At 47.5% G+C, this 14,814-nt stretch overlaps 1 protein-coding gene across 1 annotated transcript in view; it reads left to right on the top strand.

Annotated features, from left to right (window-relative positions):
• Slit1 (slit guidance ligand 1) overlaps window positions 1–14,814 on the top strand; it is a 143,589-nt gene that overhangs the window by 22,354 nt on the left and 106,421 nt on the right. The window contains exon 4 of the mRNA XM_021151346.1: window positions 938–1,009. Coding sequence (XP_021007005.1) covers window positions 938–1,009 — 72 coding nt within the window. The remainder of the gene's footprint in view (window positions 1–937; window positions 1,010–14,814) is intronic.

Raw genomic sequence — 14,814 nt, 5'->3', positions numbered from 1 at the left:
TCTATCTATAATATATCTATCATCTATCTATAATATATCTATCATCTATCTATAATATATCTATCATCTATCTATAATATATCTATCATCTATCTCTTTATTTATAATCTATCACCTATCTATATATCATCTATCTATTTATAATCTATCACCTGTCTATATACCTATCATCTATTTCTCTCTATTTCTCTATCATCCATCTATAATCTATCTATCTATCTATCTATCTATCTATCTATCTATCTATCTATCAACCTATCTAAGTTCACCCTACTTTTGAGATATGGTCTCAGCCTGTCTCAGGTTGTCCCGGAACTCATTATTCAGGCTTGCCCATCTTCAAGCTCAGAATGACCTTCCTGCTTCAGCATCCCATGTGCTGGGGTTAAAGGCATGCATCCCCGTGCTTATCCGAAAGCATTCAGTTTTAGTAGAAGTTATTTTTCACTTAAAAAGAACCAGAGCAAACAATAAAATGAAATAAAATAAAACAACAAAAAGAAACAAAAGAAAAACCCAGCCAGCCAGTCAAATGCCAACGCTGCCTGGGCAAGCATGGATGAAGCATTTAGGTACCAGGATGTTGAGCAGCCCTACCTCATTAGGAGTTAGCTCACATTTCATAGAGTCAAGGATCCAACTCACAGCTGGGATTGTCTTGGGATCAGCTCTTGGTGGATCATGAAGGGGATGATGGGAAACAAAGGAGAAAGGATGCTGTAGCGTTTAGTTGAGGGTCTCCTCCTCCTCGGTGCTGTATGGCCGAGTGGCCACTCACAGATGAGTCGAGCCTTAGAGAAGATGCTTCCCTGGGGGGCTCTACTCTGGTCCTCCGGGGATTCCGGTCCAGGTCCTAATGACTTGGAATGCAGTTCTTTCTGAGTGTCCTCTGCCATCACCTGACGCTTAGGTGACTCTCTCCTTTTACCTTTTCCAGACGACTGAACCGCAACCAGCTACAAGTGTTGCCTGAACTACTGTTCCAGAACAACCAGGCTCTATCCAGATTGTGAGTTACACACGTGGGTTGCTACCCACCCTGTGTGGGGTGTGTGTGTGTGTGTGTGTGTGTGTGTGTGTGAGAGTGATGGAGTCATTGGCTCTGACTCTGACCTTGGTTGGCCTCATGCTCCCTACTGGCACGAGAGGATCTGGGTATCACGGCCGAGACCTTTCCATCGGAGTCTGTGTGCGAACTTCTCCAGGCAAGAGCTTGAAAGAATCCTAGTACATCCAGTTGCACACGCTGCTGCGGGTGGCAGGGTCATGGGGGAGGGGGGGAGGGCGTGTCTGCAACTGTGCTCACAGTCTGCTGTGGACACTCTGACACCCTTGTTTGCTGCTTTTGCATGCCCGCCTTGGGTTGAACCTTTATTCATTCTACTAAGCCCTGGTGAAGCTATTTCTATTTTCAGCTCTGTCTACCTTTAGAATCATGTGTTCTGTGACTGGATTTAGTATCAGTGGTGTAAAGCCATTGTTTTATCGACTGCCAATGTACTTCTACCAAGTATAAAGGATACTTGCTAATTGTTGCTCCGTGGGTCTCCACGGTTTCGAGTTGTTCTACGGTCTGTTCTGTTTTGCGGGATCTGGGGTTAAATGGGGGCCTTTGAGACTTACTAAGGAAACTCCCGGCGCAGCTGAGTGTTTGGCAACCTCTGTGGTGGGGAGTTCATTATTGGACTACTATCTTGCATAGCAGGACATTCTTAACGTTGAACCTCCCATTTGCTCTCTAATAACATGTTTTTCTTAATTTCTCCTTCTATAACTACTTAGCACAACCATGCCCTCTTGTTAGTCTTTTTTTTTTTTTTTTTTTTTTTTTTTTTTTTAGAGGATTTTCAAATTTTGAGTTGGGAGACTTTTGAGTCTTCTTAATGGTGGTTATCATCAATCTTGATAGCCTCAGGTGGGGACCACTACAGGGAATGGGGGACAGTCTGGGAAACGGTACGTCCATCAAAGGTCAGATGGCCCTGGGTTTTCTCAGTGTAACTTTTTTGGAAGCCAGTGTTTCTTCTTGAACTCTGTATTATGCTACCAGTTGAGCTGGGATGTGCAGCCATGCTTCCTGGGTGGCCGGCCATGGCTGTCTGTCTGTCATGACCCTGATAATGCAGGTTCCCCTGCAAGAAACTCCTGCACCTGGCACATGTGACTGTGAGAAAGAGTGTCCCACTGCTTTACCATTGGGGAGACAAGGTTGGAGAAGGCAAGACAATATCCTCAGAGTCGATGTAAAGCGGCCTTGACTCCTAGCCCAATGCTCGTCATGTTTCATATTTCAATAGGAATTTCGGAGCAAAGGTCTTCCACACTTTAACAAATATTAAGTAGCCAGACTTTGTAACCAAACCGGCAGATGGAAATCCACTCCAGGAGGGAGGAGCCTGAAGAAGAGGACACCTGCTCTTGGCAATCCCCTGGGCTGGGAGCCAAGGGAAGCAGTGGCCTCAAGCTCTTGTGGGGGTGGGGATGGTGTTTCCAAGCTCCACAGGAAAGCCAGTACATTGAATACTTCCTGCCTTGCTTCTCAGGCATCTATTCCCTCGAGTTTGGCAGGAGGACATTTTTTCTGTAGGGCTACAGCCCATAGCTGACTCTGGGCAAAGAGAGATTGTTTTCTTCAGGCCTGTCTCACGTTCTTCCTCACTCTTTGCTTGGATGCTGGGGATGGAATCGTGGGCCTCCTGGGTGCTGAGTACGTACACATTCTACTGCGAAGCTATGCCCCAGCCTCTCCATATTTCTGAATCCCCCATCTCTGTTAGCAAGGCATGGGAGCCGGCAGGACTCAGCAGAGAATGCCTGCTAGCATGTTCCCACCAACAAGCAAAGACTTGACATCATGACGGCGCCTGTGTGTCCTGTGCACCTCCGGCATGAGCCATCTTGAAAAGGGCACCTTCTGTGGGAGGTGACCGGCCGAGCAACGTTTTATTGGTCGAGTCCTTACTCCTGTGTCTGGGCTCACCCAGGCACTATGGCGGTAACTATGGGGACAGATAAGGGAGTGTTTAAAGGGTTAATTGCTGTTACTCTTTGTTTCATCCCCTGCATGTTCTGGTGACATAAACATCTGAGTCCAAGACCCCCAGTCACGAAGCTCTCATGCTACCCGAGGACTGGTAGGGGTGACAGTGGGGGTGGGGGGTGTTGTGTAAAGCATGACCATCAAGTTCCTAGACTCCCCTGGAGAGGAACTAAGGCGCAGCTCTCCCCCACAGCTACTGAGATTCGAGGATGTTTCTAGTTCTTTCAGTTCACCTTGCTGTCTTGCTCCTTGCTGTATCACCAAGGAGCCTACAAAGCTCCTCGAGTATCGAGTATCGATGACTTCACTGTCCCAACTATTAGCATTAACCACCGTGTTAACCCTTTTCCTACTTGTAACCACATAGATCAGATCTCTGTAGGACCGTGGGTCCTACCCCTGGAGATTTGGGGATAGGGATGGGCCTAATGGTGTCAGGAGTTTGTGGAGTCAGCTGATGTAGTGATCTCTCTGGAGCTGTCTTCTTAGCTCCAGGTCCACGGTATTCCTTAAGAAGGCGCGTTAAGACCAGCACCAGGGCTGTGCTTCTGGTCTCTCTGTTGACTTTCCCTTGGCTTTGAAGGGATCTGTTACTAAGCCTTTACATCTGGAGAAAATGAAAGACTTTCATGCGGGTTCTCCGCTAATCAGTGTGGCAGTGGACTTCAGAGAAACCAAATGTGCTGGAGAGGGGGTGTGGCCAGGGTGTGCAGGTGGTTCGGTCCGTGGGCCAGCTGATCTTGTCTGTGCAGCTCACAGAAGCTAAGTGCGTTCTACAGCTAAGTGTAGAACTACTGTGTGTTCTACACTAGCAGTCCCTCTGGGGTTGGAAAGCCTGTCCATTCCTTCCAAATGCACAGTAGATGTCCCCAAGAGGGGCTGTGCTTTGGATCACAGAGCAGTTAGACGTAAAGACTGGAATTAGGCACTGGGACTCTGAGGGTCCATAATGAACCTGAAAGTGGGCTTAAACCAGGACTTGGAAATTTCACCACTGAGTATCCACCCCAGGGAGATAAGGCCCCAGTATAAGTATGCATGCTGCAGCGATATTCAGAATATTGAAGAGAACGTTGAAATAACCTTAATGCCTCATATCAGGGGAGTGGTTAGACAAATTCCAGCATATCTGCTTGATGGAGTACTTAAGCAGTCATCAGAAATGGCCTTTGTGGGAGATGTCAAATCATGCAGATGTTTGTGATATCAAAAGCCAGAGTTGTATTGATCCCCGAATTACTCTAAATAATGCATGGAAAATGACTGCAGAATTCTAGCAGGGATTGACTGCGGGTGATTTTTCTCTTTTGTGTTTCCCAGATGTTCTTTAAGAAGGACGTATTGTATTTATGGTAGGAAACCTGCCAGCTTTGAACGCTAATGGAAAGCCCCTGTGTCTGAGTTAAAACTAACACTGATGGGTAGGGAGGCGGTGCAGTGGTACAATACTAGCCTAGCACGCAAGAAGGCTCAGTGCCATAAAACCCCAAACAAACAACGAGTCCCAGAGGCGTGGTATGGCTTCCTTTAGCCCTGTGGATCCAGCTGCTCTTTTGTGGGGCCAAAATAATACCCGCGTCTCAGGGCTGTTGTGAGGCTGATGAGAGATGAAAACTTTTGTGCCTCAGCATCATTAGCACTGTGTAGCACATGTAGCAGGTATCGGGGAATACTGGACATCTGTGTTGGGATCGCTCTGGGAGGAACAAACCTAACTTCTACACCTCTCGCCTCAGAGTGACCCGACCCTTGTGCGTAGTTTAGCATCAGTATTGGCTTCCCTCGTCTTTGCAGACACAGCCTGGTCTAGAGTTTTCCTCCTTAGCTTAGAATCTTAGCATCATCTCTTCACTGCACAGGGACCTTCTCGGCTTTTGCTTCACTTGGTCAATTTTATCTTTTAAAAGAAGGATTTAAATACCCCTGCAGAAATGCCTAGAAAGGCCACGGAGGGAGGCTGGGCTGCTGGCCAGCAAAAAGACTGAAGTGTGGCTTGTGACAGTTTTCTTGGATAGCCTTATGGGTTCAACGTGTGCCCCTGTCTAAGAGGTGACAGTCCACCATAGGTGCTGTCTGAGAGATATGCCACACCTGAGTCTCCTGAGGGGGCGACTGTACCTGGCAGCAGGTTACCTTTGGACCAACTTTTTACCTGTCACTCAATTCTCAGAGGGTATCCTTTCCATGGACTTCCACAGGGCTCAGGTTTGAGGGTAAACATGTTTGAATTTTGATAACTTCTCTATAGTGGCCAATCGCAGACTTCCCTTGCTAGGTGGGGCTGGGTGCTTGTGTGTGCCCTAGCTTGTCTCCCCAGCTCTGACAGACAAGAAGCTCTCTGGGCTGGCTACATCCCTTACTCATCTTCAAATTGCTTTGGGCACTCAGGTTCTCTGGCTTCTGCTTAGCCTTGAAGCCCTTATGCATCCGGCCCAGATTGACTTCTTGGTCTCTGCAGATTTCTGCAGGTTCGGGAGGGGCAGGCAGTGATTGAGGCAGCTCAGAGCATCCACTTCCCATGTGTGTATATATCCCTGTCATAAGGGCTACGATAACTCATTAACAAGGCCCTGGTGGTGGGAGCCAGGCTGTGGAGCCTGCCCAGCCCTGTGGAAGAATGACTGACCCCCATGACCCCGTCTCAAGCTGGGTTTAATTAAACTGTCAGCACTGGTCAGAAGAACAAAGCATCCCTTCCCGCCAGGGCCCAGCCCCCATCAGAGGCAGGAGGCTACTCCACTGAAACAAATAGCTGTACAGAATGGATCTGTCTCGCCTCCGAGGGAAATTACCCGAAGCAGAAGGTGACCTCGCTATTGCCACACGTCCAGGACAGGAGGCAGAGCTGCTGAGCCTGTCCAGCTTCTGAGAAGATGCAGACCGTTGTGTGGGAAGTGGGGCTCCCTGGTGGCCCCCAGCTCTGATGGGGCCTTCTTCTCGTCTGTGCCATCCCTAGGAGTCTTGCTAGGCATCCATCATTTCTTAACATCCCTCTTTCCAGAAAGTTCTTGAGCTTTGTCCAGAGACAGGAAGCCTGTGAGAGGTGCAAGGTGTTAATGATAGAAGTGGCCTTGCGTAAATGGTTAGAGGAGAAGCTGGCCCAAGCAGGGTCAACTCTAGGGGACTTTTCTCTTCTACCACATTCTTGTGTGTCATAAAGCTCTGGGGAGTGGCTGAAAGATGGCTCAGCAGGTAAAGGTGCTTGTCTATGCAAACTGGGCAACCAGCCTGACCTGGAACACGGTGTAGGAAAGAACTGACTTCTGAAAGTGGTCCTCTGATCTCCGTATGCATGCCATGCCATGCGCCCGTATTCATGCGTACCATATACAGACAGAGTAAAAAACCAAAACAGAATTAAAACAAAAGCCTGAAAACCTCCAAGCCAGGAGCAGTGGTGCACGTCTTTAATCTTAACACTCCTCTGGCAGAGGCAGATGGATCTCTGTGAGTTCAAGGCCAGCCTTGTCTACATAGAGAGTTCTAGGACAGCCAGGGCTACTTAGTTAAACCCTGTCTACTTACCAACAAAAGAAAAACCCAAACAAGCTAGAGAAAAGCTCCTTGTCTGTCAGAGCTGAGGAGACAGGCTGGAGCACAGACAAGCACCTATCTGCGAAGCCTGGGATTGGCCACTCTAGAGAGTTCAAATTAGAATTCAAACGTGTCCTTCTAGCCACTGAGCCCTGTAGAAGTCCATGAAAATGTTATTCCCACAAGCCACTTCAACCTCAGGGAGATCTAGGTGATCCTATCTCCCAAACTTGTTTCCCTCTTTACAAAGTTATTATTTTTTTGTTTTACTACCATCTGGGCTTACAGTTAGGTTAGTCTCAGACAGGAATCATGAGAGTCTAGGTTTGAACTCAGGCCCATCTGATCTCAAAGCCATGCTCTCATGGTTAATCTGTGTCCAAACTAGGGTGAGGTGTGTGTGTGTGTGTGTGTGTGTGTGTGTGTGTGTTCATACAGATTTTCAGGGTCAAGGTCGTTGTTCCAGATCTGGCGTTAGTTGGGGTAGAAGGGCCCCTATTATCACATTCTTTCTCTTTGGTTTCTGCTTAGGAAGGTCTTGCTCCCTTGTGTGCTGGGGGAGCTCTTAAGTGGAGACCCCTGTTGGGTATTTACTTCTGCCTGCTCTGGCTGGAGTGTGAGAGCCCAGGGCACCAATCCCCAGAGCAGATGATCACCTCTATAGCCGGCAGAGCGCAGTCTGGGAGAACGAGTTAGCAATTACTGAGTGCTCTGGATTCGCAAAGTGCCTTCCCACCATTAAATTTGTGCCTGCTGTCAAGACGGGAGAGAAAAAGGCCAGCATCCCACTGAGCTGGCTCAGGAGCCTCAGGGAAAAGGGCAGGGCGGCTGGCCTCACTTTGACAGCTGTATGCCCAGCAAGCCCCTGTGCTCAGCATGGATGGACAGCCACTCAGATCTGGCCCATGCTTTTGGACCCAGCCCAGCCCCAAACTGGCTCAGAACTATTCTGGTTTTCACAGTTATGAACAGCCAGGGTGTGCCCCCTCCAAAGGGCTTCATGGTGGTCCTATAAGGATGCCCGGTGAATGCAGAGCGCTGTACTGGCATAGCTATAGCACTGGACAGAGCAGTGAGCAGCAGACCTAATTCTTAAGCCAGAGAAGACAAAGCAGGGAGATGCAGGCAGGCAGGGGCTGCTTGGGAAGACATACGGAGTAAGGGGTTTTTCTCTTATATTTTGAAGTCTACACAAATGATTTTGCTAGGGTATTATACTTTGGAAAATTAACGAACTAGTTGTCCCATCAAGGAAGGCATTTAACAAAGTCTCAGCCAGCATGGAAATATTTTTACTTTTTGATTGATATGTGGGGGTTTGCTGTTAAAAGTGTCTCAAGGTCCTCTTCATATGCGTTATGGTTGTGTAGCTGGGTGTTCTTGTAGACTCCTAACAGTGGGAGTTGACTCTTTTGCCTGTGTTTGGGATCCCTTTCTTCCTACTGGGTCGCCTCGTCCAGCCTTGATATGAGAGTTTGTGCCTGGTGGTACTGTTACTGGTTCTTCTATGTTCAGTAGATACCCCTGGGAGGCCTGCTCTGTTCTGAAGGGACACCGAGGAGCAGATCTGAGGAAGAGGAGAGGTGGGGGAGACAGGGACTGGGAAGAGTGGAGGGAGGGAAAACTGTGGTCAGGATGTAATGTAGAAGAGAAAAATAAAAGAAGAAAAGATGTTAATAGGAGCAGGCATTAATTAATAAGCATGTTCTGCAGAGATTTAACACCGGGAAAAACTATGATTAAGTTGGAAAAACAATTACACATATTGGTGCGTGAAAACCTAGGATGTTAAGGTTATCGACTGCTTTGAGGAAAAGAAGCACAAACTTAATGGCAAAAAGAAAAGAAAAAAGAAAAGAAAAGATAGGGTTTCACTAGTCTCACTGTGTAGCCATAGCTAGCTTGCAACTGACTCTATAGACCACACTGGTCTTGAACTCATGAACTAGTGTCCTGCTTCTGCCACACAGATGCTGGGACTGCAGATGTGTAGTAGTATGTCTGGTGGAGTGCTCACATTTGCTTATGGGTGTTTAGTGTGTGAGTATGTGTGTGCATGCATGTGCAGATGCACACGCACATATATATGCATACAGGTGTGTGTGTGTGTGTAGACGTGTGTGTTTGTGGAGGCCAGAGCTGGTGACCAGCATCTTTCTCATTGTCCTCCCCGCCTTCAGTTGCTGACAGAGTGTTTTCGTTGAATCTAGAGCACACTGATCATCTAGACCGGCTAGCCAACGAGCTCTAGACATCTACCTGTCTCTGTGTTCTTCCTCAACCCTTCCCCCAGGGCCGTGGCTACAGATGTGCGCTGCTGTTCCTAGCTTTTTATGAGAGTAATGGGGAATCTGAGATCAGGCCCTCAATCTTATGTGGCAGGTGTTTTGTCGACTGAGTCATCTCTCCAATAAGCACATAAAAAATTAAGTTTAATATCATTGCAACATGGGGTTGTTACACAGCCATCTGTTCGGTCTTTCATGCCAGACACTTCCAACTCCTCTCTGCTTTTGGTTGTTACAGTTCTGTGCAACCCCATGTCTTACAGCGGGGGAACTGAGGCCCACTGGGCTAAGCACAGTGTGGCATGGCCAACTGTTGGCAGATCTGGCTCTGGAGGCAGGGGACATGCTGGGCACACGGGCTCACCAGGCCACCCAGCTTCATCACAGAAAACCTTGGAAACTAGAGAGTTGTCAAGAAGCGGTGCTCCCAAGGTTCTAGGAAGGTGGGTTTAAGTCCTGAGGAGTGCAGTGACACATAGGAGTGGAAGTGTCCCAGGACACTCAGCTGCCCCATGGGCAGGGTTCTCACTGCTCAGGGTGTTACGGAGAGGTCCTCTAGGAACAAGCATAGATGGATTCAGACTTACACTTCTAGGAGGAATCTGGAGTTGCTGACAGGCAGCGGGAGTCACAGAAGTTCTTGGGCAGCGAGGTGACCTAAGCAGATGAGGCTTAGATCCTCTCTGTAAAACCTCCTCTCCCTGGCTTCCTGCACCTGAGACAGGATGGGACGGCCATTGACCCTCAGCTCAGTCTCTTAGGCCTCTTCCTCAGTGGCCTGAACTGGCCCCTCCGTGCTTCCTCAGTGCCCTCTTGACCATTTATGACACTGTAGTAAAGTATATACAGCGGTCGGTCGTCTTAACCACAGAGAATGCTACTTACTCTCCAGCCTCATTAGCTGCACCCCGTCACCACTGTCCACATATAGATGTGGTTTCCCCAAACCTGTCTCCTTTAAACAGTGGCTCTGCCTCTCTGTTCTGCTTTCTGTTTTCAAGGACTTGCCGGTCCTATGCCATGTAAATGGACTTAATGGCACTGTTATACCAACATTTCTCCATTTTACTGACTAGATAATACTCCACCTCCTGGACATGCCACCTTCCCTTTATCCAGCCAGCTGCAGATGGCCCTTGGCTTGCGTTGCCCATCTGTGCCATCTGAGCAGCCGTTGGAACCTCAGTTATAGCCCGTTTGTATTCTTTGTAATCCGGAGTCTTCCTTTCCCCACCAGCTGAAGTCTCACATAGGGTTTGGGGTTGCCTTGCTTTCTTAGGCATAAATGGGTTTGTCAGGCTGGTGAGCCTCACCACGTTCCTGCTCAGAGCCTGTGGGTGGAGAGTACCAGGCTTTTCCTCCCTTCCTCCATGATTCCGGGATCCATGCTGTGATTCTGGGTTGGGCTTTTATTCAGTGCACTTGGTTCTCCCATGACCTGGGTTCAGCCTTGGCCTGTGACCAACAGGTACACGGTGCAGGTTGCCCAGGGCTCGGTGCTGGTGTGCAGGCTAAAAGCATCTACTGCCAGCATCTCAAGTGCTGAGTGGAAAGCGTTGTCTGGGCCCTATTATGAGGGTAGTCACAGAAAGCCCTGGACATGACCCTTGCTTCCAGGAGCTAGAGAAGAACAGATCCAGTGTTTGAGGGAAAAGAATGTTTGCTGTTGGAGGAGGTGGGTGGGGTTCTGATGAAGATGGACTTGGGAGCCATGATAGTCATATGCACATGTAGGTAGGGTTTGATGGGCCCTGTGGTGTGTGTGTATGTGTGTGTGTGAGAGGGGAGGAGAGGGCTTTGTAGCCTGGAATGCCCTGGAACGAGAGACTCTGGTTTTGATGGTGATAGCCTGGGACTTGGCATTCCCTTTTGTCCCTCCTTGAATGGGAACACTGTAGCTCGGGTACTTCCATTTCCTGCTTGGGGATCTTAGGACACATCAAGGCAAGTGGTCCCAAGGAGCTCAAAGGATAGCTGGTGGAGTTCCTCAGGATGCTCCGAGTCTGTGCTGGAATTCAGTGTGCTATTGCAGTGCGCTGTCTAAGTTGTGCAGTGTGGGCAGACTCTGTCGTCAGCCTGTGGGGTTAGAAGCCCTGCCTGGCAGCTGATTAATTTGGGAGGATACATTATTGATGCAGATATTTTAACAGCTCAGTTCTTCCAACTGCTGGGCTTGGGTGTGTGGTGAGGAAAGTTAAATACACACACACACACACACACACACACACACACACACACATATACATACATACACACACACATATCACATATCACACACACACACACACACACACACACACACACACATATATATATATATATATATATATATATATATACACACACATTCCTGTTTGGCTTCATCTACAGCATTAATGAGGCACCCGTAGGAGCCTAGTCTTGGTCCCAAGGGGTTCAGTGTCCCTATTCTTACAAGTAGTCTTGGAGGTGCGGGTTGGAAAGGGGCAGTAAAAACTGGTTCAGACACTCCCAAGTCTCTCCCAAGTACCTGGCTCTTTTGTACTATCTTTTCCAGAACCCTGACAGAGTGGGTTAGCCAGATCTGGCCCTCACACACGCCCAAGTGCGAGAGTGGGCTTTATGGGTCAGATTGGGTCTAGTGCCAGGGCTCGCTAAAAGACAGCCACTGTCAGGCTAGAGTCACCAGAGCCTGTGAAGCGACAGCAGGCTGCTGAGGTGACTCGGCAACGGCTTCGTAGCAGAACTCACAGACTTGGATATGAGCTGTACGTCTTCTTTATTTAAAAAAAATGTATTATTAATTTGGTGGTGGTGGTGGTGGTGGTGGTGGTGGTGGTGGTGGTGGTGGTGTGTGTGTGTGTGTGTGTGTGTGTGATATGGGTGCCCATACTGCAGTACGCATGTGGAGTTCAGGGACAGCTAAGGAGTCAGTTTTCTCCTTCTGCATGGTTCTGGGAGTTGAACTTAGATTCTCAAATTCGTGCAGTGCAGGGAGCGCTCTTATCTCTCTTACACATACAGCCATCTCTAGCACCTCAGCTTTCCTTCTTCGAAATGGGGTCTTCCCAAGTAGCGGAGGCCGGCCTCAAACTCACGATCCTCCTGCTTAGCTGTCCTAGCACTGGGACCTAATGGGTGATGCTACGTCTAGCATTTTTCCCTCACATTTTAATGAGACAATTTGTAACTTGTTAGTATTCATGAGTCTTGTGAGCTGATGATGGCTGTGAGCCAGTTTTCCCTTGGTGCCTTGTCACAGTTTAATGGACCTGGAGCTGCGGTTTTCTTCAAGGACGTCAGCTCCGCTCACTTTCCTTCCCTGGTTAAGATCTGCCTGTGCTTTAGAAATGTTTTTATTAGCATACATCAATTATACATAATGATGGGTTTCATTATGACATTTTCATACATACACATAATGTATTTTGATCATCTTCACAGCCCGTTGCCCTTATCCTCGTGGGCCCCGCCCACTCCTGCTAGTTCCACGTTCTCCTGAGCCAGCCCTGCTTCTGTTTTTAAGTCTTAAAAAAAATATGGCCATGAATTCAGTGTGCAAATATTTTATTGAGAATTTTCACATTTATGTTTATCAGAACGATTATTATATAATTTTTTGGTGTCTGTCTAGTTTGAGTATCAAGGTAATGACTAGCTATGTGAACTGAGTTTGGAAATGTTCCTTCTGTGTCTAATTTATGGAATAATTTGAAAAGGATTGGTGATAATTCTTTTGATAGAATTCTGCAGGGACGCTTTCTGAGCTGAGATTTAAGTAACTATTTATTTTGCTTACAAAATTGTGCTCTGTGTGTGTCTGTGTGTGTGCTGTGTATGTTTATACTTGTGAGTACAAGCGTGCACACGTGCAAACACAATAAGAATGCTTTTATCATGTTCTTAGCCCACACTTCCCACTTTGTTTGTGGCAGGACGTCTTGTGTGACTTTATTTCTCTTCGTTACAGGAGCAGGGGTTACAGACATGTGCTGCCATGTCTGGCTTTTGCATGAGTTCTGTGGATTTGAACTCTGATCCTCTTACTGGTGTAACAAGCATTATTTACTGAGCCATCTCCCAGGCCCCATTGACATTTTTAGTTTGGAGATTTTTAATTACTGCTTCAATATGGTTGGCTTGTTATAGACCTGTCTAAATTTTTTTAAAATCTCATCTTGGTTTAACGTTGGCAGGTCCTATACACTGGCATAGTGTCACTTTCTTTTGGATTTTAATGGAATATAATTTTAAGGCATGTCCTTATGATGTCTTGAATTTCTTGGTATCTGTTGCAATGTCTCTATTTCCACTTCCAATTTTATTAATCTTGCTCTTCTCTTTTCTCTTTTGGTCAATTTGTCTAATGGCTTCACTGATTCTTTGGGTTTGTTTGTTTGTTTGTTAAGTTGTTTATTTTCAATCTTTTTGTTTTAATACTTTTAAAAATTTATTTTTATTTTGTATATGTATGTGCACATGTGTGTGTGTGTGTGTGTCTGTCTGTGCATGAATGCCATTGCATGTGTGTGGAGGTCAGAGGGTCAACTTCTGGCAATTGTTTCAGGCCTGGGGATTAAACTCAGGTAAGATCTGGCAGCAAGCACCTTTACCCACCGAGCCTCCAGTCTTTTATTGTACGCCTTTGTAGGTATGAATTTCCTTCTCTCCTAGGCTGCTTCCATTGTTTCCCATAGTTTTTGGTGTGCTGTGTCTTCATTGTCTTTTAGTTTTAGGATTTTTTTCATTCAGCGATGTGTTGTTTGGTCTCCACGAGTTTACGGATTCTTTTTTTCTTCTACTTTTTCTTGCTATTGATTTCGTGATCAGTAGAATGCAAGAAGTGATTTCGTTGCTCCCGTGTTTTTGAAACTTGTTTTGCGTCCCGATGCATGATTTATTTTAGACAAAGCACGGCGCTGCTGAGAAGACCGTGTACTCTGTGCTGCTCGGCTGGAATGCGTTACAAAGCATCCCATCTGTTAAGTTCGTCTGATAGAATGTCGTTAGTGCGATGTGTCTCTGTCTTGTTGCTGTGTTGCTCTTGATCACCAGCTTAGGGTTGACCGGTGACTTTCTTCTTCACAGGCTTATTTTATGAAACGGGGTTCACCTGTGCTGTGTGCATATACTGGGCCCTGCAGTGTCCAGATGAACCATTCCTCAATCAGCGTGAAATGACTTTCTTTCTCTCTCCTGACTAGCTTTTCCTTGAGGTCCATTTTGTCAGACATTAAAGGAACTGAAGCAAATACACCCGGAAGATGGTGCCAAGCACCTGGATATGTGTTTTGTTGTGGGAGTTTGTGTTCTGGAAGGGGGTGGCTGACGTTGGGAGCCATCTGGAAAGCATGCCATGTGGGGTACACTCTCAGGCCTGGGGATGTTTGAAGTGATGAGAAGGAAATGCAGGTGAAGCTGCAAGCACTTTCAAAGCCTTGTAAAGCGTTGTTCTGAGGGTGAGGGAACCAGTTTGTTCCAGAAACTGAGTGCTGTGGCCAGGAGGTTTGGGGAAGCGTTTTATGTTCTGTCCGGCATGGGGCAGGCTTCCTGAACCCCGAGGGTGCTTCCTGACATGGGCGATGGGTGGGCTGTCCACTCCTTCCTCTTCCCTGGAAGAGATCAAGCAGCAGCTTTGTCCATTTCTGTCAGGATGTGTGCGGAAGAGCTGGAAGCTTGGGCATGACAGCTTTGGGGTGTTCCCAACACAGCCGGTTAGCAAGGGGAGTGTTTGGAAACAGAGCAAGCTCTGATCGTGCAGTGAAACTGGCAGGTGAGCCAAGCATGAAATTCCCCTGACCCAAGACTCTGAGCTGGAAGCCGCCCTCCAGCTAAGTGGCTCTAACGAACTGTGGAACGAAAATATTTACCAGACCCTGGGTTCTGTCTCATGTTTGACAGTCAGATTTGACACAATACTAATGATCAGTTTGAGAACAGGACAGGGGCCGTGGCTTTGCCTCAGTACTACTC

The sequence above is a fragment of the Mus caroli genome, chromosome 19 (assembly GCF_900094665.2).
Source record: "Mus caroli chromosome 19, CAROLI_EIJ_v1.1, whole genome shotgun sequence".
NCBI lineage: Eukaryota > Metazoa > Chordata > Mammalia > Rodentia > Muridae > Mus > Mus caroli.
The sequence above is the reverse complement of the archived record's forward strand: the minus strand, read 5'-3'. Positions and strand labels throughout refer to the sequence as shown.